Below are 24,643 nucleotides of genomic sequence, written 5' to 3' on the forward strand. Positions count from 1 at the left end.
ACAGGAGCCCCTCAGAAGTGTCGGAGGATGGGGAGGGTCGGGGACGGCGGGCACAGAGTCACTAATAGTCCCCAAGCGCTGCCCTTCCCTCCCACACAGTGGCCCTAAAACACTCCCACCCATTACCTAAAAGACCATCGTAGGAAGGAAACACGACAGAAAAGCCCTACAGCGCCATATAAAAGATTGACAATGTCATCAAGTTTATTACACAATTTCCAACCTATCAGAAAGACAAACAAATCTAGTCACTGCGAGCAGGAGGGGCAGCGCCTCGCTGGGTGGTTAATAGGGGTTTGCTCTGCACTTTTCCCCACTATTTGGAAAGAAACTAAAAATTTGTGTCGTTAAGTAAAAAACAGAACTCTCCCACCGAGCGCTCCCCCCGGCACTCACCCACTAAGCCGGCACCTCGTGGTACTTTACAAGATGGGGTTTTTTTCTTTTTTTTTTTTTTTTTTGTGTGATTTCACCCTAAAAAGACCTCCAGAGCCGGGTTTCTCCTGTCCAGCAACAGTTCAGCGGGTGACACTGCCTGGCCGGCAGCCCTGGGGGCCGGCACCCGCCCTGGAAGTCACCCTGCGTCTCCCCAGCTCACCCCGACCCTCCTGGGCTCTCCCTCTCCCGCCGGAGGGACCCGTGCGGGGCCCCGCAGCCCAGAGGGGCGCAGGGCTGGGGGGCTCCTGCCTGGCTGCCCGCTGCTCTGCGCAGCGCACGGACCCCCCCCTCCCCGCCGCCGTGTCCCCACCCCCCTGTGCCGCCCCGTGTGTCACAGCTGAGCTGCTGCCGCGCGCGGAACCGCCGCAGCGCCTGTTAGGAAAGGGCAGCCGGGGGGACGCAGGGACACAGCTGGGAAAAGGAGAGCCCCCAGCACCCGGGGGGGACAGGCAGTCCCCGAGGGCAGCCGGCTGGGGGGGGGGTCGCAGCCTGCTCTGCCTCCTCCACTTCCTCTAAAACAAGGAAGGCGCTGCGGGAGAGGCCGGCTCCGCACAGGGCCCCGCCGGCGCTCGGCAGCCGGAGCTGCTGTTTGGGAGACGAGCGCGGAGGTGGGAATGTCGGGGCAGAGGGAGGGGGTGACCCCCGGCACAGCTCCAGCCCCCCCTCCCCAGCACGCTGCTCCCAGGCAGAGCGGAGAGGGCGAGGGGTGAGAGCGGGCCCGTGGAAGAGATCGGCCGCGCTTCCCCTCCGTGTCAGAGGGGGGAAAGCAGGAGCGTGGTGCAGCGTCCCACGGGACAGGGGAGCCCGCGCTGGGACTGCTGGGGCGATGGGGACAGGAGTGTCCCCAGACGAGGTGAGAGGATGGTACGTGGCGGAAGATCCCGTACCGCTTCCAGCGACCCCAGGCACGGGGTCGGGAGCCGTGCGCCTCCAAGCCCCTGCGCTGCACGGCACGGGGAGGGGTCCCTCCAGCCACCCCCGGAGAGGAAAGGGCTCACAAACCTCCCTCCGTGGAAAAAAAGCACCATTTCTCTTTGGGTCCGAGTGTCCACGGAGCAGAGCAGGGTGGCCCGGGCGCAGGCGTTCCCCGGCTCCCCGCCTCTCCCCGGGAAGCAGCAGTAGCGGTGAGTGCGGGCAAGGGCTCAGGCCCCAAGGCCACGAGGTGTCGGTGGGAATCCCGCCAGGGCGCGGCACGGCACGGCTTTCCTCGGGCGCCCGGAGAGAGCTGGGGGTGGCGGGGAAGGGGCTGGGGGGTGGAGCGGCCTCGGTCACGTAGTCCTGGTCGAGGTGAGGAGATACGAGTCCATTAAAAACCACTTACTGCCAAACTCCTGCGGGGAGAGACGAGAGGAGCGGTCAGAGCAGCGTCGAGCACCCTTCCCACCACACCTCAGCCCTGGTTCCTGGAGGGGGACCCCCGAGACCCCGCAGCGTTGGCGCAGCACGCGCGGCAGTGCCCTCACACCAGCTCACCTGTCTCAGTGGTGCCGGTCCCTCTCTCTGTCCCTGTCCCGATGTCTCTCGTGCTCCCGGTTCCGCTCCTGGAAATAGTCCTCGTGCCGATCCTCGCTGTGGAGCAGGTCCCGGTGTCGCCGGCTGCTCTCGCGGGACCGGCTGGGAGAGCGCTCCCGAGATCGGTGTCTTTTCCTGGGGAAAAGAAGAAAAAGCTTTCGGTTACCTCCGGAGAGGATCGCGCCGGGCTGGGGACGCAGTTGGCGAGCAAAGCCCCAAGACGGGGTGCAACAAAGCCACCCCCATGTGGCTCCAAGCCCCAGGGCATGTCGGTACCTGGAGGAGCTGCTGCTGGCGCCCGTGCTGTAGGACTTGGCTTCGATGCCGTGCAGACAGTCTTTGAGTGACGAGAGGAGGACGCGGCACCGCTCGTCGTTGGCGACGCGGGACTGCTTGATGACGGCGATGGCCGTGAGGAGGGTCTCGATGGCGTCGCTGTAATCGCCTGGGGGAGCGGAGCAGGGCTGAGGGAGGCAGATCTGCCGCGGGACGGGGCGGGGGGGGGACAGAGGGGGCATGGGGACACGGTCACCGTTACCTGCGCTGGCGCCGGACACCGCCTTGGAAATGGCGCTGCTGGAGATCGCCCGGTTCCTGTTCATGATCTCCTCAAACTCCACTTCGCTCACAGGGGGAGGTGGTGGGCCGAGCTCCCGGCTGCACAGGAGGCACACGCGGGGGTCAACGTAGCCCCCCCCGCCCCCAGTTCGGTACCGAGCGGCACGCAGCCCCCCCCCTCCGCCCCTTCTCACCTGCTGTGGTTGTAGGGGGCCATGGCCTTGCCGTAGGTGTCCGGCGGAGGACCCAGGGCCGCGTTGGGTGGGGGGAAGAAGGCAGGGTTGAGGTGCAGGGCGGGGGGAACGGCCCCCGGGGGTGGCACAGCCAGGTGGGGGGGCAGTCGAGGCGGCGGGGGCATGAGATGCTGGTAGTGGATGCCGGGCGGGGGCGGGGGGACGCCGAAGCCGGAGGAGAGGGGTGGCGGGGGGGGCATCGGCGGCGGGGGCAGCCCCATGAGGGGCAGGGCGGCGGGGGGGCGGTTGAAAAAAGGCAGGACAGAGGGGGGTTTCTCCACGCGGGCAGGTGGCAAGGCATTCTCCGTCGGCGTGGCACGGCCGTCCACCGAGTCCACGGAGTCCCGGGAGTGGGCCCTCGGCGGCACACCTGCAAGCGGTACAGGAAAGAGCCATGAGTCGCGGCCGGAGGGCCTCCAGGTCTCGGAGACCTCCTCCTCCTCCTCTTCCTCCCCACCCATGGTGACCAGCACGAGGACCATCCTCTCCCGCAGCCCCTCGTGGGGGGGGGGAAGTCCAGCCTCGGGAGAGCTCAAGGTGCCCAGAGAAAGATCCAGCCAGCCAAACGTAGCCTCCGCTTCCACATGCCTCAGAGGGGACCAGCTCTCCAGCAAGACCCCGGCTGCCTGCACAGCGCCCCGGGGACGCTCGCTCTCGGCCAGCGTGGCTCTGCGGAAGCCGCCGAGCAAGCGGGTTACAGGGACAGAAGCGAAAAGCCACAAGAAATGGTGAGAGGTCCCCAGCAGAGAGGTCGCTGGGTCCCGAATCCCCAAAGACATTAAATGACCCAGAGAGCCTGCGATCCACGCACGGGCTCAGAAAGGCCCGAGCGTGGAGGAACACGAGGGGACAGAACCCATGTGCCGACAGCAACGGAGCTGCTGGAGGAAGGAAAACTCGGCGCCCGTCTGCCCCTGAAGAGAGGGACAGGAACCCTCGCTGTGTCCAAAGAGGCTTTGAGGATGAGACAGGAGAGGTACGACGGAGGACTCTGCCTCTGCCCAAGCCCCTCGGGGGAGCCACGGCTCCCCGCCGGGCCTTGCCGCTCTGACGGCCGTCAAGCGGAGCATTGTTTGGGCACCGGCGCTGCCGAGCCGGCAGCAAGGGTTCACGTGAGCTCAGCCGTGCTGGCGGCAAGGCCCCTGGGGACAGACCGAAACTCAGCCTCCCCGTGCCCAGCGAGGCGAGGGGTGGGAGAAGGGAACACGCCCTGCTCCACCGAAACGCGAGGGCGGGTCGGGACGCGGTCTAACAGCGCACGGCGCTGCCGAGCAGCGGATCACCGCGGGCCCTGGAGCTGAAGGGAGGGTGCGAAGGTCACAGCTACCCCACTGCAACTCGGCCAGGGCGCTTAGAAAGAAGGGCTTTCCTTGCGTGAAACAAGCCACGGGATCTACAATGACCACAGCTGGCCAAGACCTCCTCGTACACGCTCCTGCCAAGACAGTCCCTGCGGCTCCGCAGAGCCCCCCAGCGCGGGGCTGGGGCGTCACATCGCTGCGGAGTGAGGCGAGGACCACCTATTGCCATTGTAGAAAGCCCACGGCCAGGCCCCAGCTGGAATACTGTGTCCAGTGTTGGGCACCTTACCTCCGCAGGGATGGACAAATTCTGGAGGAGATCCAGAGAAGAGCTACTAATAGATATGGAGGGTCTTAGCTATGTTGATAGGCTGAAGAGCTTAAGCCCATTCAGTTTGGAGAGGAGGAGGAGGAGGCTACGAGGGATCTTCGCAGTGTGTGAGCACCTAAAAGGGGATCATAAAGACTCGGGTCAGGATCTAATCAGACTCAGCAGCAACAGGAAACAACCCCCACAGACTCCTGGCAGCGTCCCCCCACCCCGAGGTCTCGGTGGGTTCGGCCTGACAGCTCTGCTGGGGATCTGCGGGGCCCGCGGGAGCTGCCGCGCAGCACGGAGGCCCCCCCACCCGCGGCGTGCCTTCGCCTCACTCACGTTTGCGAGCCTGCGCCTCGAACTGTGACAGGTTCTGCCGGGTTGCCAGCCTCACCTCCACCTTGTCCCCGTTGAGGATTTTGCCGGGCAGGAGCTCCAGGAGTTTGTGGACCGAGTTCTCAGAGGCGACCACCACCTCTGCGTACCTGCGGGAATGCCCGGCCGTCAGCCAGCAAGAGCCAGCCCCGCGCGGTTCACCCCCTGGTGGGGGGTAGGGACCCCCTGCCAAACCCCGCGGCGCTCCATCCATCCCCGCTGGCAGAGACCACCCAGCACCACCTCCCGCTGCCTTCCCTGGTGTTACATGTCCCCTCCTCCCTTTCCCATGCTCTTTGGGAGTCTCCGCTTTACCATCCCAGCTCCAGGCGGGCTGTGCATCACCTGTGCCAGCCAGGAAAAGCACCGGCCGCCCCCTCACTCCCCCCAACACAGAGGATGTGGCCATGAGGGCCTGGCTCCCCCATTCCCCCACGTCCCCCTCGGCTCTCACCCTTTCGACTGGCCATTGGCTCGGTTCTCTGCGAATTTCAGCTCCACTACATCGTAGACACCAACCGAGCGGATGGTCTGGATCAGCTGCTGGTCAGTCGTCCACTGAGGGGAAGAGGGGAGCCGCTGTCAGCTCACGCAGCCCTTCGCAGGCCCCAGTGCCCCCCAGCTAAGCCAGGCTCAGCGCTCAGGGCTGTCTGTCTGAGTACAGACACCCTCAGAGCCCCTACAGGGAGTTTAAAATCAACCTCGAGTCCGAAACAGGCCCCGGGCACGGCTACCAGAGATCTCTCTGTTCTCTGGACAGGACAGAGCCTTCCCAGAACTGTCCCCGTATCCTTCAACGGGAGAAGGGGACTCGCCCGCACAGCCCCAGGGAAGGCAGAGCCAGGCGGGGGCAGCAGCCTGTGCGAGGGAGGCACTACAGCTGCTGGTTACTCCCCCCAGACCGGATCTGAAGCCCCTCGAGGCTACGAATCCCTTTTCTCTGAGGATCACAAGGTCAAGCCCAGCTCACAACCCAGCTCAGAACACTGGGTCAGTGTGGATTGAGGAGAAACAGCATCCCCAAGGAGCCCTGCAGCCCCTCGGGGGTTTCTCTGGAGGACCCCCATCTGCATACGCACCACAGGAGACCCAAAGTGCCCAGGCAGGTGACCTGGAGACCCCCTCGGCAGGCAAGCACAGCCAGGCAGCGATCCCACTCACCCAGGAGAAGCTGCCCACGTAGACGGCGGCTCTCTTGTTGCGCAGCCCGCTGTACGTGTACAGGATGGCGGGAGATTTGCTGTTGGGCTTGGGGGAGGGCTCCTGGCGGATCTCCGGGGGTGCCTCCGAGCTGCTGGTGCGGCTTTCGGGGGGCTGCGAGCTGGCTGCTAACACGTCGTCGTACAGGTCCATCTGATCAGCATTACTGAACTCAGAGTCCTGCGAGGGGAGAGATTGTGAGCACCTCCACAGACGGGAGACCCCGGGGGTGAAACCGCAGCTCCGAAAGGGACCCGTGGGCTGTTAAGAGCCTAAACGGGGCTCTGGAGAACTGCCCCGCGCTGCAGGAGTCCTTCAACGCCCCCCAGCACAAGCCAAACACCAACTACCACAGGAGATACTTAAAAGTCATCTCACGGTGCCGCTCTGCCGCAGGTGCCCGCCGTGCCGGGGGCTGCGGATGAACAACGCTGCAGGTTAGGAAGCCTCCTTCACAGCTTGCAAACCAGTCAGCGCGCACGAGCTCTTTAGAGGCAGCACAAGCCGAGTCCAAAGGTTTAGCACCCAAACCACTTGTCTTGGGTCTGTTCGCAGTTAGAAGGCGGTGAATCACTGCCACGAATGAAGCCACAGCAAACAGAGCCGGTGCCTGTTATCTCTCAGGAGCCAGCTCCTCTTGCCCGGAGCCCTGTCCCCTCCCCTCAGTGGCACGCCACTGTCTCTTTGACGGTGTGTCCCTCCTTCAGGGCTTCATTTTTGCAACAACAACTCCCCACGCTTCCTCCCCGGCCCAGCAGACCCCTCTCAGCACCGCACCGCTCTTCCCCACTACTCCACTGCCCTGCAAAAACACCCCGTGCCCCAGGCTTACGAACACCCCTCGCGTGTGGAACTCACCACAGCGTCTGCTCTTCCTCCTGGCCGACACGGAAACCCCTCTTGCTTGCAATTAGCACCGAGCGAGCCCTCTCGCACATCTCCACTCTGGCTGCCCGGCTCTCTGACCGGCAAAGCATTAACACAAGCCCCACAACAACGGGATCGACGTCTCCTTTCCCCAGCAAGGAGGATTACTGGTGCCCTGAAGACAGGGCAACGGGCTCTGCTTTGCGATGCTTGACATAACGCTGGAGCGTTTTACAGGTAGGGAGGTGGAAAAGAGAGGAATACTCCACATGAAGCAGAGCCATGAGGCTTTACCCTACGGGTGACCTGTGCTGGCTTGATTTTCCTCTCCCCAACCTCAACTACAAGCCTTTGGCTCTTCCGTCCATTCCTCCGCTGAGCTCCAGCACACGCCCCGCGCGAGCAGAGGTCTGGCTCACCAGGACGTCAGCTGTCCCGAGCAACGGGGCAAGATGTAACTTGCTGCTCTGGGAGGATACCAGGAAGGAGCTCAAGCTTTTGTAAGCGTCCGAGGGCAAGAGTTCAGTGGTGGAAAACCAAACGCCCTCAACGGACGAGCCTCTCGCTCCTCGGCGGGCACACGCTTCACAAGTCCAGCCTGGGGGTTGCACACCCACCCTCAAACCCTGCTCGCCTTGGATACGCCACCGCAAGCGCACTCGTTTTTGGGCCAGCAGAGCCCTCTTCAGGGTAGGAGCTACACACGCCGTCTGCACACAGAGATGCACGCACGCCGTCTCCCCTCCCCTCGGCAGCGCAGCCTCTCACGGCACGAACCAGCCACCAAGGAAGCTTCTGAGCTGCGAACTCAAGTGTCCTAGATCTGCCTTCCAATTCCCACTCTGTTCCGGGCTATATTTAATTTGGAGTGTACAGCGAGTGCTGTGTTTACTACGGATCTTCAGACTAATTGCTCACCCGGATTCAGCGTGCGCTGAGCATCATTTCATGCTACAAATTACTACGTTAGTATCTGTCCCACGGGAGCAACGCACAGGTCTCATGCACCACAAAAAGCAGAGGCTCTGCTCCCAAATTTTTAATTCCAGGACTACAAAGGCAGTTTGGACAACATCTTCTGCTAGAGATGGCGCGAGGTGGTTAAATCCCCTACGCCGTGACGGTCGGGGAACTGCACACGTACAACACGGCCCTTTGTGAGCTCAGGGGAGAGACGGGGAAGGGTGCTCAGCACACGGCTTTCAAAGGATCACGGAAATATAAAAATCAAACTATTTTCCCCCAGACACTCTTCTTGACAGCAACGTCCATTTCTAAGGCAAGTTGTAACTTTTGCATCCGGCTATTTCAGCCGCAGAGCTGATAAAAAGGTTACAAGAATTTCAACACGGAGCAGTATTTCTGCACTCATTCTCAAAACAGCTCAACTGTTTGTTTAGTGCGCCTCCCACATCTAGCGCCTTTGGACACGGCCCAAGGCTGGAAGATTTCTGCCTGAAAGTTTCAGAAAGTTGAGAACAAAAATAAGAGGCTAGAGAAGAAATCGCTCGGAAGCCCTCAGTTATGCTACTTAGGGGATGCTTCAGCTTGGGAGTGTTTAAGAGATCCTCTGGGTCCGTTCCATTTTTGACACTCTCCTTTAAAAACTAACAGCCTGATGGGAAGATGGTGTAGGAGTACTCACAGTCCACTCTGCTGCTCTCTGCCCTCCCTGTCGCACTGAATTTGCAGACCATCGCTCGAAACGGCCGGTAGCGAGAGGCTTCTTGCATCACCCGCCGCCCTGCCAGCTAACACCTTCGCTGCCACTCCAACCCCGACACGGCAAACGCGCTCTGAACCCACGCGCGATGCCTTTCGAGATGCACGGGGACGAAACCGGGCACCGTCGGCGGTCATTACCATGTGTGAGGTGGGATTTGGAACGACGCTGGCATCCCTGGTGTGCCACAGGGACCACGGGGCAGCCAGGGCACCTTCCCACCGCGCTTTGATCCCACGCACAGCATCGTGCGCAGATTAACTCTGGGATTCTTCCTGCCGCCGCACAGCCCGAGGCGAGCGAGATGCTAGAGTCGGCAGCCTTGATAATCGCTTCCAGCTTTAAGAAGCCTCCATCTACTCGGCCGTGTCAAAGATCTTTTGTGTACTGTCCCCCAAACCCTCCAGGTGAAATCGTTCCACGCCGTTTCCCGCTTGCTCTGTCCTCCTCACAACGCTGCTTAACTTCTTTACTCCAAGGCTTGACCGAGACCGGACCAGACTCATCAAAAGCCCTATCAGCTCCCCGGCAGACCTTCCTGCAGCAGAGTTCTCCTGTTAAGTCCTCCCACCTGTTTGTTGTCCATCGGTTGTCCTCCGAGACGTTACAGGCTTTCCAACTCACACCCGCCAATGTCACAGTTCTTTTCCGGACAGCAGATACCACCTCCACTTCCACTGCTTCCCTTTGGCGTTCAGAGTAATTGCCGTAAATGAAGTTTCCTGGTTATTCTGTGCGCTTCTAAACTCCAGCCCAGCGACCTCCACGCATTTTCTTAATCTGCACCTTCCATCCTTATTCCCGCAGCTATCCAGCTCTCCCTTCCGCTCCCAACTCCAGGTACACCTATTTCCCTGATTCCGTTAAAAGTGAATTGCATAAAAACATACAAACTGAGGCCATTCCTAAGCCAGAGCAGTTCTGTTTGGTCCCAGCGCAGTACTAGACAGTTTGATACATGGGGAATCGGGTTTATTCCGGGAGTTTTTCAGGAAGGAGCCGGGACGCAGTATTTCAGAGTTGCAGGGCTGCCCGGCTGCTACGGGCAGCAGAGACATTTGCTTCACAACTCACCTTCCTCGTGAGGCTTCTGTTATTTTGGCAACGTTACAGCCAGCTTGGACCCTGCCCTTCTCCAAGGCAATTGCTCCCAGCGGAGAACTCCTGCTTCTTCCCAGGCGGCTGGAAAGCCCCTCGCAGTCCCCTCGGCTCCGAGGCAGTTAGCACCGTTTCCGCTCTTCCCTGAAGACCCAAGGTGTACTCTCACCCGATAACCTCCCGTCTCCTCAGAACGAAGGGGTTATCACCCTCAGCTCCTCTTCAGCCCTCTGGGAGCTCACAGTGATTCCTTCCCCCGCGTGTTTTGCTTCGTGCAGCTTGCTCTCTAGTACAGGGCTTTCCGCGGCAGTTTTTAATCTTCGAACACCTGTGTTCACACTTGCTCTCCTGGATCCCCGAACTCTCTCAAATCTGCTTCTCTAACAGCTACACCACCCCCTTCTCTGTCATTTCTTCCTGCAAGTCCCAGACAGCCCCGGGGTGGGAGAGGTGGCACACGGGCATCTCTCCGACCACAGCGAGTCCCTGCCACAGCTTCCCAGCCTCGGTGGTCCCGCGGGTTCGGTGCCGTTCCCTGGCAGTGCCCCTTCCAGTTTGGATTTCTCATTTCTCCAACCAGGCTGCGACTACCCCCTTCGATCCCCACTCATCCCTGCCCCGGCAAATGTCCTGATCCAAACCCTGCCTCCCCCTCCCAAACATTCTGTGACCATCCACATGTTGGACCCCCAGGGAAACCCACAGAAAGACCCTTTATTCACGGCTCGAGATGGCAGCCACCAGGATTTAGGAACGGTCCCAGCCCTCTGGTCCCCACAGGGACCCTCCAGCGCTGCACCCCCCTTTCCCGGGCACACCGGTCGCATCTTCTGCCTCCATTCAATGTGTACGCACCAGCTGGCAGGTACATCCATGCTAACTGCTCCGTCGCCTCGCTAACGAGTTGGCCGATGCCGGTTACAGTGCTTTCCCCCAGAAAGGGGGGATCTGTAGCCCCAGCCCCGCGGCCGGACGCGCTGCTCACCTGGTTGAATTCCTCGTCAGCGTAGATATCAATCAGATCCACTCCCTCGGACATATTTCCAGAGACGGGAGCAGGAGCCCGGGCTGGGACCGGGGCGAAGGAGGAAGACGAGAGGTGCACTGCTGTGGGGCGAGGCGGGAAGGGGGTCAGCAACCCGCTCTGCGTGTCCCCCCAGTCCCCTCTGCCCCCCATCTCTCTGTAGGACTGTGGCCCCCTGTTCCCCGCAGCCACTCCCCCAGAGGGGCCCACAGCCTCAGCCCAGACCCAGCCGGGGGCCGTGGCAACCCCTCACCCTCTGGCTGGGACCCACCCCGGGGGCAATCCCACCTCGATCCCCCACCCCTCGCTGAGGGCCACCCCCGGGGGCAACGTGCCCCCGTTTCCCCCAGACCTGACTGACCCCTGGGGGCAACACCCCCCCCCTCAGGGGGCAACAACCCCCCCCTTCAGGGGGCAGCACCCCCCCTCAGGGGGCAACAACCCCCCCCTCAGGGGGCAACAACCCCCCCCCTCAGGGGGCAACACCTCCCCCCCGCCAAGGGGCAACAAACCCCCCCCTCAGGGGGCAACAACCCCCCCCTTCAGGGGGCAGCACCCCCCCTCAGGGGGCAACAACCCCCCCCTCAGGGGGCAACACCTCCCCCCCGCCAAGGGGCAACAAACCCCCCCCTCAGGGGGCAACAAACCCCCCCCCCCCTCAGGGGGCAACAAAACTCCTCCGGCCCCCCCAACCCAACCCAGGGCCACCGGCCCCCACACCCCGACCCTTCCCCGGTGAACCTCCCCCTCTCCGGTGAGGTCCCCGGGGGGGGACCCCACCGCTCTCCCCCCGCCCACCCGAGCTGGGCCGCGGCCCCCCGGCCCAGAGCCCCCCCCCCTGCTCCCCGCCCCGGCGAGACCGCCATATCGGCCCGGCGGGGCCCGCCCCTGCCGAGCGGCGGGGCCCGGGGGGAGGGGGCGAGGGGAGGGGGGGGTGGCGGGTCGCGGCCCCCCCGGCCCCGCCCGTTACCGCCAGCAGGCCCCGAGCGCGCGCGCCAACCGCGCTCACCGCCACCGCCAGCGCCGCCGCGCCACGCCACACCTCTTCCGGTTTGCGTCACGCCCCTTCCGGCCCGCCCCGCTTGTCGGCCCCCTCCCGCCATAGAGTCGAGCCGCCCCCCGTCACAGAGCGGCCCGGGCGGAGGCTAGAGGGGCCGCGCGGGGCTATGGCGGCGGCCAGGGTGAGGGGGGGGAGTGTTACCGGGGGCGGTGGGTCCGGAGGCAGGGGGAGCCTGTGGGGAGCCACGGGTCTGGGAGAGGCGGGGGACCGAGGGGGGCGGGGGGGCGGTATGGGATGGGGGGGCAGGGGCAGCAGGGCCTGGGACGGGTGTGTGGGATCGGGGGGCAGCAGGGCACGGCGGGGGGGCTATGGGGTTGGGGGATCGGGGGGCAGCAGGGTCTGGGGGGGGTTGGGGGATGGGGGGGCAGCAGGGTCTGGGGGGGGTTGGGGGATCGGGGGGCAGCAGGGTCTGGGGGGGGTTGGGGGATCGGGGGGCAGCAGGGTCTGGGGGGGTGTGGGTGGGGGTAGCATGGGCGGGGGAGTTATGGGATGGGGGGGTCTGGGGGGGTGTGGGACACAGGGGTTCGTGGCCAGCAGGGTCTGGGGGGGGCTGTGTGTGTGCTGGGGATCTCCCCTCCCCGCTGTGCTGGGGCAGCCAGGCCTGAAGTCCCCTGCGCTGTCCGTGTCCCTTTCACAGCTCTGCTCCCGGCCCGGGCTGGCTCTGTGCCGGCACGTTTTGGGGCCAGCGTACCTGCAGCGTGGCTACCGCGGGGACTCCCCGACGGACTCGGGGAAGGACATGCTGGAGATCCCCTTGCCCCCCTGGCAGGAGCGTCCCGACGAGCCCCTGGAGACCAAGAGAGCCCGGCTGCTGTACGAGAGCCGGAAGAGGGGGATGCTGGAGAACTGCATCCTGCTCAGGTGAGGCGCGGGGAGCCCGTCCTCCCTCCCGGCTTCTCAGCCACCCTCCGCCGCTCGCCCACCTCCCTGCCGTCAGGGCGCCCAGGCTGCTCTGTCCTTCCCCACTGTGCCCTGACAATTCGTCCCCTGCAGACAGGGGCGGGCAGGTACTTTACAGGAGAGATAACATCAGCCCTGGGGGGAGAAAGGCCAGTCGAGATGAGCTGCTGTGTAGTTCAGCTCCCTAAAGATGTCACAGGTTTTTAATTAACAGGGAAGAGCCCCGAGCATGGCAGGAGAGAGTTTGGTGGGGTAGCACACAGCCATAATCCAAAACCTAAGGAGATGTGGTGTTGCTTAGAGGACAGAAGGCTGAGCTGTTGAATAAATCACCGCGAGAGCTTTGCTGGCGTAGGGTGCGGTGATCAGTGCTGCTGCCGGGCAGGACGGAGCGGAGGCAGAGGCAGCCGGGGGCACGCGAGAGCTCTGGAGGAAGCTCCTAGCTGATGGCTGAGCCAAAATCCTGTGGGAAGGATGTGTGTAATTTCTGGGATGTATGAGCGAGGCAAGACCAGTCGGTTTGTGGTTAACGGAGCGCAGGCTGGGGCTCAAGGCAGGAGGCGGGTCACTTTGGACCCAGCTCCTCCCTGTCTTCTGGCATCGCGTAGAGAGCTGGGCGCCAGCCGCGGTCGGGAGCAGCGTGCCAGCCCGGCTCTTCCTCCGGTCACCCGCGCTCATCCTCGTACGTCCTCTCTCCAGTCTCTTTGCAAAGGAGAACCTGAACCGCATGAGCGAGCAGCAGCTGAACCTCTACGACCGGCTCATCAACGAGCCCAGTAACGACTGGGACATTTACTACTGGGCCACAGGTAACGGTGCAGCTGCCTGTTGCCCTGCCCGCCGGGGCACTGTCACCGCTCCGGGCCGTGGGAGCTGGGCTCGGGGTGACCGTGGTCCTGGGTGCTTTGGGACGGGACGGAGCCATTCTCTTGCTGCTCCTTTTCTGTTTTTACCGCAGAAGCGAAGCCCGCGCCAGCTGAGTTCGAGAACGACGTGATGGCCATGCTGAGGGAGTTCGCCAAGAACAAGAAGAGGGAGCAGAGGCTGCGGCAGCCGGACCTGGAGTACCTCTTTGAGCCACCCCGCTGACGGGGGGGGACCTGCCTTCTCCCTCCCCACCCCCTGGGGCAGAGGAGGGGCACGGGGCCCCTGGAAACACCGACGCTGCTGCCCTCCCTGTGCCTCTCCTCCTCCTCCTCCGGCAGCGGCTCCCTTGGACTCTCAGGGCACGATGAATAAAGCCGTGGCTGCTAGCCCTGCCGCTCCTGCTGCCTTCTGAGCGCAGGGCTCTGCTCTTCGGCGGCGTTGGGAGCGGGCGCTCGGGGGAGGCAGCGGCAATCCGAGCTGGCTCCGGCACCCGCCAGCTCGCCGCTGTCTCCGTCTCCTGCCTGCCCCTTTGAAACCCTTTTTCTGGGGGCCTGGGGGAGGTGGCCCCACACCCAGGGGGCTGTGGTCCCCTCCGTAGGAGGTTGGAGCGGGGCGTCCTGCTCCCCGGTGCCCCCCGCGGGGTGTCCCAGCGGTCCCCAGGCAGTGGTGACAGTCCCTCTGCGGCTGAGGTCCCCATGCGTCACCACGCCGGTTACCGGGAGACAGCGTCCCCATCCCGACATCTGCTTCCGCGGGGACATTCCACAGCCACCCCCGCCTCCGGGCCCTCTCCAGGCCAGCCCAGCCATGGCGTCTGCCTGTCCATTTGTCTGTCCCCGTGCTCAGCTGCCATCCCTGTTGCAGGACTCGCCTGCCGTGGGGCTGGGCGCCGTCTCCCCCTCAGCGAAGGCACGCGGCGGGGGAAGCGCCGACCTCATGAACTTCTACGCCACGAGCTCCGCGGTGGCCCACGGTAGGGGGTCCCGAAGGCCTCCCCGAAGATGGGGGGGGCTCGTTCCCGGGGCTGAGCCCCTTCTCCCCGCTGTCACCCAGGCCAGTCACGTTTCCGTCCCCGCCTCGGCCACCACGCTGGCACCGGCTACGCGTCCAACAACCACTCGGCCATCTCCTGCCTGCTCTGCCCGCGCAGCGCAGCAGGGGGGTAGGTACCTCTGCTGCGGGGGGGACGGGGTGCAAGTTTTGGGGCCACTCCATCACAGCCACGCTGACCTCCTGCCACAGCCACTGCCAGGACACCGCCACGTCCACCACCGCCGAGCACTTCAAGCCCCTCTGGCTCCCCGACGGCCGGAGCCTCCTGCCCCGGCACGTCCACCAGCCGGGGAGCGGGTACCTCCAAGAGTCCTCCCATTCCTGCCTCCACAGCGGGGCAGTGAGTCCCTGGCACAGGCGGCATCTCCAGGGCCCCCCCAAAGCATCCAGGGGGCATGGCACCGAGAGCCGCCGCACTGGTCCTGCCCAGCCAGGTACGGTTTTGGGGTGTTGGTGGCCCCAGGGCCAGCTCCGACCCCAGGAGGGTTTGGGGGTGTTGGTGGCCCTGGGAACAGGTCCATCCCCTGGAGGTTTTGGGGTATTGGTGGTCCCAGGGCCAGCTCCAACCCCAGGAGGTTTTGGGGGTGTTGAGACCCCCTGCCCTGTGTCACCCATCCCTGCCCACCCCCAAAGGCAGGGGGACAGGCAGGGCCCCGGGCTGTATCCAGCGCCGTGACACCAGGTAACGCCATGGCTGGCTGCGGGGCAGGGGACAGGGCTGGGGACACCGGGGCTCCCTCCCTGCCCTGTCTGCTCCCTGCAGATGTCCTGCAGAAGACGACCATCGGCGCCAAGGAGCAGTCAGGCTTCACCAGGGCCACCTCAAGGAGCGACGGCATCCTGCCCGCCCTGCCGGGCCAGCCCGTGAGCCCCAGCCCCCTGTCCCTCCCCAGCCCCCCACCCCCTCTGCCACCCCAAGGGACGCTTTTTCTCTCCCGCAGCTCGGCGTTAGCATCACCGCGACGGATTACCTGCCCTTTGCGCACAGCCACGTAAGCAGGGCGAGGGGAGGGGGCGGCGAGGCGAGACCCCCGGCAGGCAGGGCTGGGGTGCAGGCAGGGGACATCGTGTCCCAGCCGCCCCATCTCCATCCTCCGTCAGGGCAACGAGACGCTCCCGGCGCTGCCGGCGGGCTCCAAGAGAGGCAGCGGGTTCAGCCGGGAGGTGCCGGGCTGCCTGGACGCGGCGGTGAGCAGGACCCCGTCCCACTGCCCGTCCCCATGTGCCCTCCCCGTCCTCACCCGCTGTCCCCACGCAGGGCTTGCCCGCGGCGGGCCACCCCATCCCACTCGTCTCCCGAGGGCCGCAGGCACCCCGAGTGACCCAGGCCAGCCCGGGCAGGAAGGTGGGTGCAGGCACAGCCCCGTCCCCATCCCCGTCCCCACAGGACCCTGCACCCAACCCACCTCCATCCCCCAGGAGCCGTCGGGGTTCACCACTAACCATGGCCAGTACGTGACCCCCCACCCGACCCTGTCCCCTGCAGCGCCAGGTGAGTTTGGGGTGGCCCCGGGGGGGGGTCATTGCCCCAGGGTGGGTCCAGCCTCACCACCCCGTCTCTCCTGGCTTTTCCAGCCCGGTGTTGGCGGGGTCCAACCTGGACGGCGAGACCCATGGGGGGCATCCAGCCCCAGCGCCCCAGCGGCTTCGGCACCAACAACCACCCCACGGGCTGGGGGACACCATCAGCCACCCCCTGGCGTGGCCCCCCCGGGGTGGCCTGAGGTAGTGCTGCGGCACCCCGGGGGTCCCAGCCTCCGCGGCTTCTTTGGGGACCCCCCAGTTCCTGGGAGCAGATGGAGAAATAAAGACCCAAAACAGTCTTTCTGGGCACAATGCCGTTGTCACCTCTGGCACCCCCCAGCCCCCGTGGAGGGGCTGTCTGCACCCCAAAGGCTGGCAGGAGGATTTGGGGGAGGGGCTGCCTGCACCCCAAAGGCTGGCAGGAGGATTTGGGGGGGGGGGGCTGCCGCCTGGCTGGCAGCCGCTGGAGGGCTGTACGAGCCCGGCTTTCCAGCGCTGGCTTTGGGATGACACAGCTGATTTGCGGCAGGGAAAAACCAGGCAGGGCTGGCTGGGGTGGGCAGCGGGAGGAAGAGGAGGAGGAAGGAGCCCCCCAGCCTGTCCTGCAGGACCCAGCAGGGTGGGCAGTCACGGCATGGGGGGTCGCTTGGGGTGTCCATCCAAGCCCTCCCTGGCCATGGGCTGTGCAACCAGGGTTCGTGGGGTGTGAAAGGGCACCGGGGAGGGGTAGCTGTGCCGGGGGGGGACCCTGCAGCATCGCCCTGGGGGTCCCAAGGGACGTGGGCCATCACAGAGGGACCCCCCACCCAGCACCCAGGGAGATGCTGACCCCAGGCTGCCGGAGGGCCTGGCCGGGCAGGGGAAGGGGCTGGGAGAGGGGTGCAGGGTGGTGCTGCCTGGGGCGGGGACAGGCAGGAGTGGGGCAGGGCAAGAAAAGTGTAAGGGCAGGGTACGGGCGTGGCAAGGGTGGGGCAGGGCAGCGCACAGGCAGGGCGGGGCGGGGCACAGGCAGGAGCAATGGTGGGGCGGGGCGGGGCACAGGCAGGGCGGGGCGGGGCACAGGCAGGAGCAATGGTGGGGCAGGGGCAGGGCGGGGTGGGGCAGGGCGGGGTGGGGCCAGAGGGGCGTGGCAGCCCGCTGGGCGTGCCCGCCGCCCAGGTGCCGCGAGGGGCGTGTCCCCGCCGCCAGGCCCCGCCCCGCCTCCCTCCCATTGGCTGCAGCGGGTTGCCGTGGCGACGGCGGCGTGGGCCCCGCGGCGGGGATGGGGAGCGGCGGCTCGGCGGGGCGCGGGGCGCGGCTGGCGGCGGCCGAGGGCCCGGAGGGCGGCGAGCAGCGCCTGGAGGTGCGGGGCGGGCGGGTGCCGGCGGCCCTGTGGGCGCAGCGGGGGCTGCGGAAGCTCTACCTGAGCGGTGCGGGGCTGCGGGAGCTGCCGGCCGAGCTGGCGGCCCTGCGGCACCTCCGCACCCTGGCCCTGGACGGCAACGAGCTGCTGGAGGTGCCCGAGGCCCTGTGCCGCCTGCCCCGCCTGGCCCACCTCTACCTGGGCCGCAACGGGCTGCGGGGGCTGCCGCCCGCCTTCGCCCGCCTGCGGAGCCTGCGCTGCCTCTGGCTGGAGGGCAACTTCTTCGCCCGCTTCCCCCACGCCCTCCTGCGCCTGCCCGACCTCCGCAGCCTTCAGCTGGGCGACAACCGCCTGGCCCGCCTGCCCGCCGGGCTGCCCCGCATGGCCGGCCTGCGGGGGCTCTGGCTCTACGGGAACCGCTTTGAGGAGTTCCCCCCCGCCCTGCTGCGCATGGCCCACCTCCGCGTCCTCGACCTGGATCGCAACCGCATCGCCCGCTTCCCCGACCTGGCCTGCCTCTCCGCCCTGCGCCTCCTCTCCTACGACCACAACCCCGTCCGGCAGCCGCCCCGCGTGGGGGACGCCGTCCGGCTGGTGGGCGACGGGGCGCAGGAGTTCATGGAGGCGCGGCAGGACCGCTTGCAGAGCCTCCAGCAGCAGGAGGAGGAGGAAGGCACCGAGGCCCCACCAGCGGCCCCCGGGGACGGCTCCCCACTGCTGGAAAATGGGGAGGGCAGCTTTGCAGCCCGGCCGGGCTCCCCGAGGGAAAGATGAGCCACCATGCTGCAGCCAGACACCCACAGGGATGTACCGTGGAGGGACGGGGAGCCTCCCCCAGGCTCCCAAGGACCACCGTCTCCCAGCTAGGGCTGGGGAAGAAGGAGGTTCATGGCCTCCACGCAAAGTCCGAGGACGAGCATGGGACAGCAAAGAGCTTCTACCTGGATCTGCAGGGCTCATGTGTCACCGTCGGGATCCACAAGCCCACCTTAGAGCATCCCACGTAACCGCAAGGTGCCTCGGATGGGGGAAATGGCCCTCTGCCATGACGGGTGACCCCACAGACCCCACTTGCCTGCTGGACAGGCCCCGGCGGGCAGCACGGTGCTGCTGCTGAGAGCCAGGCGTCCCCACGAGCACGGGGACCTTCCTACCACGTGCTGCGGCTGCCCCGCCACCTCCACGTGTGTCCTTTGCTCCCGGCTCCACGGGGCAGGACAGGAAAAAGCAACGCCATTTACATCCGTTCCACAAGGACCCCGTCACCCTGAAGCGCAGCAAGGTTTGAGAGCAAACGCACAGACCCCTTCTCACCCCTGAGACCCCCCCCTCGCCCCCAAGACCCCCCGTCCTGCCGCTGGAATTGGGCTGGGGGGGGGGAGATGTCCGTCAGGGAAGGAGCCGATGGAAACCCCACCTGGGCACAAGCGCTGCCCATCTCAAGCCTGGAAAGGATTTTTGCCTCTGTAGAGGAAGAGGAGCCCCAGCTCCGGCTCTGTCTGCCCCAGAACGGGCACCGAAGCCAGGGCTGCTGCCTTGTCCTTCCTCTTCCCCTCCCCGAGCTCCAATTGTACCAAACTCAAGCAATAAAAAGCACAAACCCAAGAAAACACGGTGTGAGAGAAAAGTGATGGGGTCGGTTCTCGGGGGGGCTGCGGCAGGGAAGGGGGCTGTTCAGAAATGGCTGGAAACACGGCGACACATCCTGGTGCAAGACCACCAGCTCCTCTTATTTTTAACGCTCGAGGGAGTCCTGTTTTCCTCCGCCTGTCTCCAAGCCGTGCCCTCACTCTCCACCAAGCCATCCTGGTGTGGCAGGGGAAGCTCGGCCACACCGGCACCGAACGCTCCCTCCGCGGGCTGGGGCTTGCTGGAGGTTTCAGACCGCGCATCCGCTTTTAATTGCGAGGGGTTTGGGTTTGGTGGCTGGGAAGCAGCCAGCGCTCCTGCCACATCCTCTCCCGCGCTCACGGGGCAGATGCTGCCCAGCTTTTTTTTCCCCTCCCAGCTCTGCAAGCGGGAACCGCGGCTATTTTAGACACGATGGAGCGTCCTCATCTACGGGATGCGCAGGGCCTGTCGGTACCAGCCCCTCCGGCAGCGGAGGCTGACGAAGCCCCCGCATTTCCAGCGGTAACGAGGCTCCATTTCCATTCCTGCTTGCAGACGGTGGATTTGGGGCTTGGCGGGAGCTCGGCTCGCTCTTCCCCCTCAGGTTCGGGTCTGCCCGTGGGGGGACGGGTACAGGCAGCCTTCACCGCTGTGGCTTGTAGTGGGCAGAGTATCCTGGCGTGGGGCACCCCCGGCACCCAGCCTCACGCGTGGCACCCTGGGGTGCTGAGTATGGCAGCGGGTGGCTCCCAGGGATCACGCCATCGATCTGGGGTGCTGCTGCTTTGCCTGGGGAGATGGTGCTGCTAATTAGCAGGTAATTATCCATCGTCCCTGGCAGAGACCCGCAGGACTCCGAGCCCCAGCTATAAGCGAAATGTCCTTTTCTGCCTGGCACAACCCGTCTGCTGCCACTGGCTCCGTGCAGACCCCTGCCAGCCGGTCTGCAGGGTGAGGGGTGCAGGTGGCCCTGGGTGCCACCAGCCTGTCCCTGCGTGCCATCAGCCTGTCCCTGCAGCAGGGGCCAGATCCAGGAGCTCTGACACATGGGGAAGGGGGGGTCCCTGCCTCCCTGCAGCCTTTTCCCACCGCCCCAACCTTCCGCAGCCCTGGGTTTCACGCTCTGGCTGGGGAAGGAGCTGGGTTGGGGTCCAGGCACCGCGTTGGCACGGCACCGGCGGCAATCGGTGCGGTGACGCAAGGGCCAGGAGATGCTGCAGTCAGCGGAAACCTCACACATTTCTGCTACGCACAAGTATTTCGGGGACGCTGGCAGCGTCGAGCCCCAGCACCCGGTGAGGCGTGTGCGCAGTGCATCATCCATACGTCTGTCTCTATATATATCCCTGCCTACTCTCCCATGCCCGCGTATAACGGTTTGTGGCCTCGCCGCAGCTGGGATCACGCTGCTATTTCCATCTGCTCCCGCTGGCTGCAGACGCAAAGGAAGGGGCTTGGGGATCGCTGCGGCTCGGACCGGCTCCGTGCAACAGGAGCACCGGGATCGCTGCACAGGGCCAAGCGTATTTTCTTTTTGCTGCATTCAAAGATGTAGCATGATAAAAGAAACCCGGCTCTGGTGTAACACAGCCCGGAGAGCAGCCAGGCGCGGTGGCACCGATGCCGTTGGTGGCTTGTTGCTGCCAAAATCTCCAGGTTTGGCTCAGCTGGCCACACACCAGAGCCTGAACGGGTGCAAGCAGCAGCAACCTGACCTCCGCCGGGACGCAGGAGCCGGCCAGGGAACAGCCTTGTCCCCTTCGTTCTCCACTGCCACCGGCCACCTCCGACACCGTGTCTCAGCCCCTGAAAGGTGGATCCGGAGGGATGCTATCCCGGGCACAGGGGCCACGGCTCTCCTGCCATCCCCGCGTTTGGAGTTTCTTTTATTTATTCAAGACCAGTGTTCAGTGAATTATTTAACACAGCCACTTGAGCCTTTGCGGTGCCAGCCAGCGCCCCAGGCTCCCAGGCAGCCAACAAGCATCTGCCCAGGACGCGGCCCCCCGCCCCTGGCCCCCCTCGGAGCCACATTGCAGTCCCTACGCGGCACGTCACCCCCCAGGGACCCAGCCCAAAGCTGCCAGCGCACCCCTGCCCGGCTGGGACGGGCACTCACCCTTCTGGCCCAGTTGCTGCCCGTGGGGACCCGCTGGCTGTGTCACCTGGCTCCGTGCAGGCTGGGGCTGTCAGCATCGTCCCCCGGGGCTGGGGGACCCCAAAGCCCCCATTGGGACCCCAAGCCCGGGCAGGCTCCCCCCCCCCCCCGGCTCCTAGGAGCCGCCTCCCAGCACAACCACCGCTTGAAGCCACCTTGAGAAAGAGCTTCTTGCTAGGGCTGCTCTTAATGAACCCTCATTAATTGCCCTCGTTAACTGCCCTCATTAGCAGGCCCAACCCTGCCGCCCTTGCAGGTTGGCCAGGTGGCTTTCCTTGTCCCCTCCCCTCGCACAGGGACCCGTCAGAGCGTTTCCCCCCCCAGAGCGTGCCCCCTTCACCAGGGGGTCCTCGAGAATGGCCTGTCCCACCCTCCCCCTCTTTGTACATGCAGCGGGGGGATGCTCGGTGCTGGGGGGGTGCTCGGTGCTGGGGGGGTGCTCGGTGCTGGGGGGGATGCTCGGCGCTGGGGGGATGCTCGGCGCTGGGGGGGATGCTCGGCGCTGGGGGGATGCTCGGCGCTGGGGGGGGATGCTCTGCGCTGGGGGGATGCTCGGTGCTGGGGGGGATGCTCGGCGCTGGGGGGGGATGCTCGGCGCTGGGGGGATGCTCGGCGCTGGGGGGGATGCTCGGTGCTGGGGGGATGCTCGGCGCTGGGGGGGGATGCTCGATGCTGGGGGGTGCTCGGTGCTGGGGGGATGCTCGGTGCTGGGGGGATGCTCGGTGCTGGGGGGGATGCTCGATGCTGGGGGGTGCTCAGTGCTGGGGGGATGCTCGGTGCTGGGGGGATGCTCGGTGCTGGGGGGGATGCTCGGCGCTGGGGGGATGCTCGGCGCTGGGGGGGGATGCTCGATGCTGGGGGGTGCTCGGTGCTGGGTGGATGCTCGGTGCTGGGGGGATGCTCGGTGCTGGGGGGGATGCTCGGCGCTGGGGGGATGCTCGGCGCTGGGGGGGGATGCTCGATGCTGGGGGGTGCTCGGTGCTGGGGGGATGCTCGGTGCTGGGGGGATGCTCGGTGCTGGGGGGGATGCTCGGCGCTGGGGGGATGCTCGGCGCTGGGGGGATGCTCGGTGCTGGGGGGACGCTCAGCCGGGTGCAGGTGACACTGTGACCCAGCGCTCGCTGCGGGCACAGCCGCCGGGGGACCGCAGGAGCCGCTCCCCACGTCCCCCCAGAGACAAGGCACACTGGCAGTTACTGACTGTCCTTTATTACTGAGAACAGGGGCGGCCTCCAGAAAACGAGGGGCCCCGCTCCCCAAAAATAGGATTCTGCAAAGAAGGCGCCCCGACGCGCGCACCCCGGCCCTCGCCCCCCAGCCTCCCCGCGGTGCCACCCCGGCCTCTGCTGCCATTATTAGAAAAGGGGGCAGCCGGCCACGGCCACCCCCAGGCAGCGAAGCCACCGGCAGCGGGGTGGCATCGCCAGCCGGGCGTCCCTTTGCCCCAGCCGCTCGTCAGCCGGTCTGGGCTTTTGTCTGGGTTTTTTTTGTCTTTTTTTTTTTTGTCTTTTTTTTTTTTTTCTGTTTTTCTGTTATTTTACACACCAGTTGGATGTTACCGTCACATGAAGAAGAGAGATACCTGAACAAGATAACGGCTAAGAGCTCTAGAGTTAAAAATGAACACACAAGCCCCGGGGAGCCGACCGCAGACAAGAAATCCTTCCCGGAGGAGCGGGGTGCCCGCGGGGCAATGATGGGTGGGCACCCAGCCTGGCACAACCCCGCCGGCGCCTGGGCTGCCCCTGCCCACGGGGAGCCCCCGGGGCTCGGGGGGCCCCGGCACAGCCCGCCGCGGTGCCCAGCCTTGGGGTGCCCTGGCCCTGCCGCCCCTCGGCTCCGGCCCCTTCCCCAGGCATGTAAATCTCTTCTTTTATGTTAAAAAAAGAGAGAATATGATAAAAATACAAATGTCCCTAAAAGCATTATTATTACTGTAGTAGCAGTATTATGACTTCTCTCCAGATTGTCCAAAATCGTCTAAAGAGGGACTGCGGGGGCTGCTGAACCCTCCCCGGCAGGACGGTCCCGCTGCCACTGTGCCCCAGGCGGCTTGTCCCCACGTGGCCCCGGGGCGATGGCGACGTCCCCCTCGGCAGGAGAAGGAACAAGCAGCCGGGCACCCCGGGGGACTTTTGGGGGGTTCTGGTGCAGGGTCCCCCCGTGCAGTGGAGAAACCCCATGGAGCACCTCGGGGGCTCAGCGGGTGCCCCCGCCCAGCACCCCGTGCCCCCGCGCAGCCCGGTGGGGTGGCATTGATGCCCACGGAGACGTGCCTGCTGCGGGGTGCACCGGGTGCCGGTCCACGGGCTGGGCCACGCTGCGATGCGGGGATGACAGTGACGGGGTGAAGCACTCTCACTCACTGTGGCCTCGGTGGCACCCAGGGGACGGCTGGGTGGCAGCCCGCGGTGGGGTGCCAGTGTCCTCCCCATGGGTGCAGGAGGGGTGAAGGGTGGCGGGTGCCACGGGGGCAGCAGGAAGACTGAGGATGGGGGACCCCTGGCCAGGCGGGGTGGCTCCGTGCTGGTGGGCACCCGGCTGCCTTCGGGCTCGCTCTGGGTGCCCCCGCGCCCACGGGTGGCCGTGCCCTACCTGAGATGGCTGCGGAGGCGGCAGCACCCACCTCTCCCCTCCTCCGGGAGGGCTCAGAGGGAGCCGCGAGGCTGGGGGGTGACGATGCCCCCACCCTGGCCAGCCCGGAGGGGCTCCGCTTACCCAGCACAGGGGCCGGTGGGGCACCCCGGGAGCCCCCACGAGGACACACACACACCGGCCACCGCGTCCTCGCCTTGTGCCGGTCCTGGCAGAGCAGCGGGACACCAAGAGGCACCGGTGTCACCTGCCGGGGACAGGGACAGGCAGGGATGTGTCACATCACGCCCAGCGCTCCCGTGGTCCTGCTGGACCCGCTCCACCACCCGGCAGTCCCGGCAAGAGGAAGGTCCTGCCAGGACCCGCGTCAGCCGCGGTGGGCCACCGCCGACCCCGCCAGCGCAGGGCGGTGGGCAGGACCCGCAGGGTGCGACCCCGCTGGGTGACCCCATCCGTCACCCCCCAGGAGCTGCCCCGAGCCCCTGCGCCCCACGGGGCTCCCAGCTGGGTCTGTCCCCGCTTTGGGGAGCCCCCGTCCCCACAGCCTCAGCCCCCGGGAGCGGGCAGGGGTCCAGCACGTGCATCCCGGGGGAGCCAACAGGGAGATGCTGCTGGCACCGCTCCTGCCAGGCTGGCTGGCCCAGGGAATGCCACCGGCCCAGGATGGGGACTATGGCACTTGCTCCATCCCTTGTCCCCCAGGGACCCCAGCGCTGGGCACAGGGGTCATGGGGGTCCCAGACCAGCCCTGGTGCCTGGGTCAGCCCGGCTGGAAGGGGATGTTCGGGGGCTCAGCATCCCCCGGGGGGCCACCGCCTGGCTCGAGGCCGGTCCCCTGCCCAGCCCCGCGGGGACATGCCCGGGGTGGGGTGACGGGGGGAAGAGCTG

General features: G+C 65.7%; 4 protein-coding genes across 6 annotated transcripts; 3 read left to right on the top strand and 1 right to left on the bottom strand.

Annotated features, from left to right (window-relative positions):
* Positions 1–179: 179 nt before the first annotated feature.
* On the bottom strand, positions 180–11,748 carry CPSF7 (cleavage and polyadenylation specific factor 7). Of its 3 annotated transcripts, none has more exons than XM_075163538.1 (10): positions 11,655–11,748; positions 10,607–10,728; positions 5,895–6,113; positions 5,188–5,291; positions 4,698–4,843; positions 2,703–3,111; positions 2,489–2,607; positions 2,227–2,395; positions 1,912–2,085; positions 180–1,769 (listed from the first exon to the last, which is right to left on the bottom strand). In XM_075163538.1, the coding sequence occupies exons 1-9, from the start codon at positions 11,746–11,748 to the stop codon at positions 1,917–1,919; spliced, it is 1,551 nt and encodes a 516-aa protein (XP_075019639.1). In that variant the 3' UTR covers positions 180–1,769; positions 1,912–1,916. The 3 variants fall into 3 exon arrangements, with proteins under 3 accessions (XP_075019639.1, XP_075019640.1, XP_075019641.1); XM_075163539.1 differs by having other exon boundaries at positions 11,616–11,680; XM_075163540.1 differs by having other exon boundaries at positions 10,607–10,725; positions 11,655–11,673.
* Positions 11,718–13,858, top strand: SDHAF2 (succinate dehydrogenase complex assembly factor 2). The gene is made up of 4 exons (XM_075163580.1): positions 11,718–11,826; positions 12,343–12,566; positions 13,305–13,414; positions 13,564–13,858. The coding sequence occupies exons 1-4, from the start codon at positions 11,812–11,814 to the stop codon at positions 13,692–13,694; spliced, it is 480 nt and encodes a 159-aa protein (XP_075019681.1). The 5' UTR covers positions 11,718–11,811; the 3' UTR covers positions 13,695–13,858.
* A 152-nt stretch (positions 13,859–14,010) lies between these two features.
* On the top strand, positions 14,011–16,346 carry SAXO4 (stabilizer of axonemal microtubules 4). The gene is made up of 6 exons (XM_075163542.1): positions 14,011–14,959; positions 15,289–15,517; positions 15,627–15,713; positions 15,784–15,870; positions 15,945–16,017; positions 16,101–16,346. Exons 1-6 carry the CDS (start codon positions 14,280–14,282, stop codon positions 16,247–16,249), a joined length of 1,305 nt encoding a protein of 434 aa, XP_075019643.1. The 5' UTR covers positions 14,011–14,279; the 3' UTR covers positions 16,250–16,346.
* Positions 16,347–17,310: 964 nt separating this feature from the next.
* Positions 17,311–18,165, top strand: LRRC10B (leucine rich repeat containing 10B). Its single transcript, XM_075163838.1, has one exon. The coding sequence runs from the start codon at positions 17,311–17,313 to the stop codon at positions 18,163–18,165; it is 855 nt and encodes a 284-aa protein (XP_075019939.1).
* Positions 18,166–24,643: the final 6,478 nt, after the last annotated feature.

The sequence above is a fragment of the Calonectris borealis genome, chromosome 14 (assembly GCF_964195595.1).
Source record: "Calonectris borealis chromosome 14, bCalBor7.hap1.2, whole genome shotgun sequence".
Classification (NCBI taxonomy): Eukaryota; Metazoa; Chordata; class Aves; order Procellariiformes; family Procellariidae; genus Calonectris; species Calonectris borealis.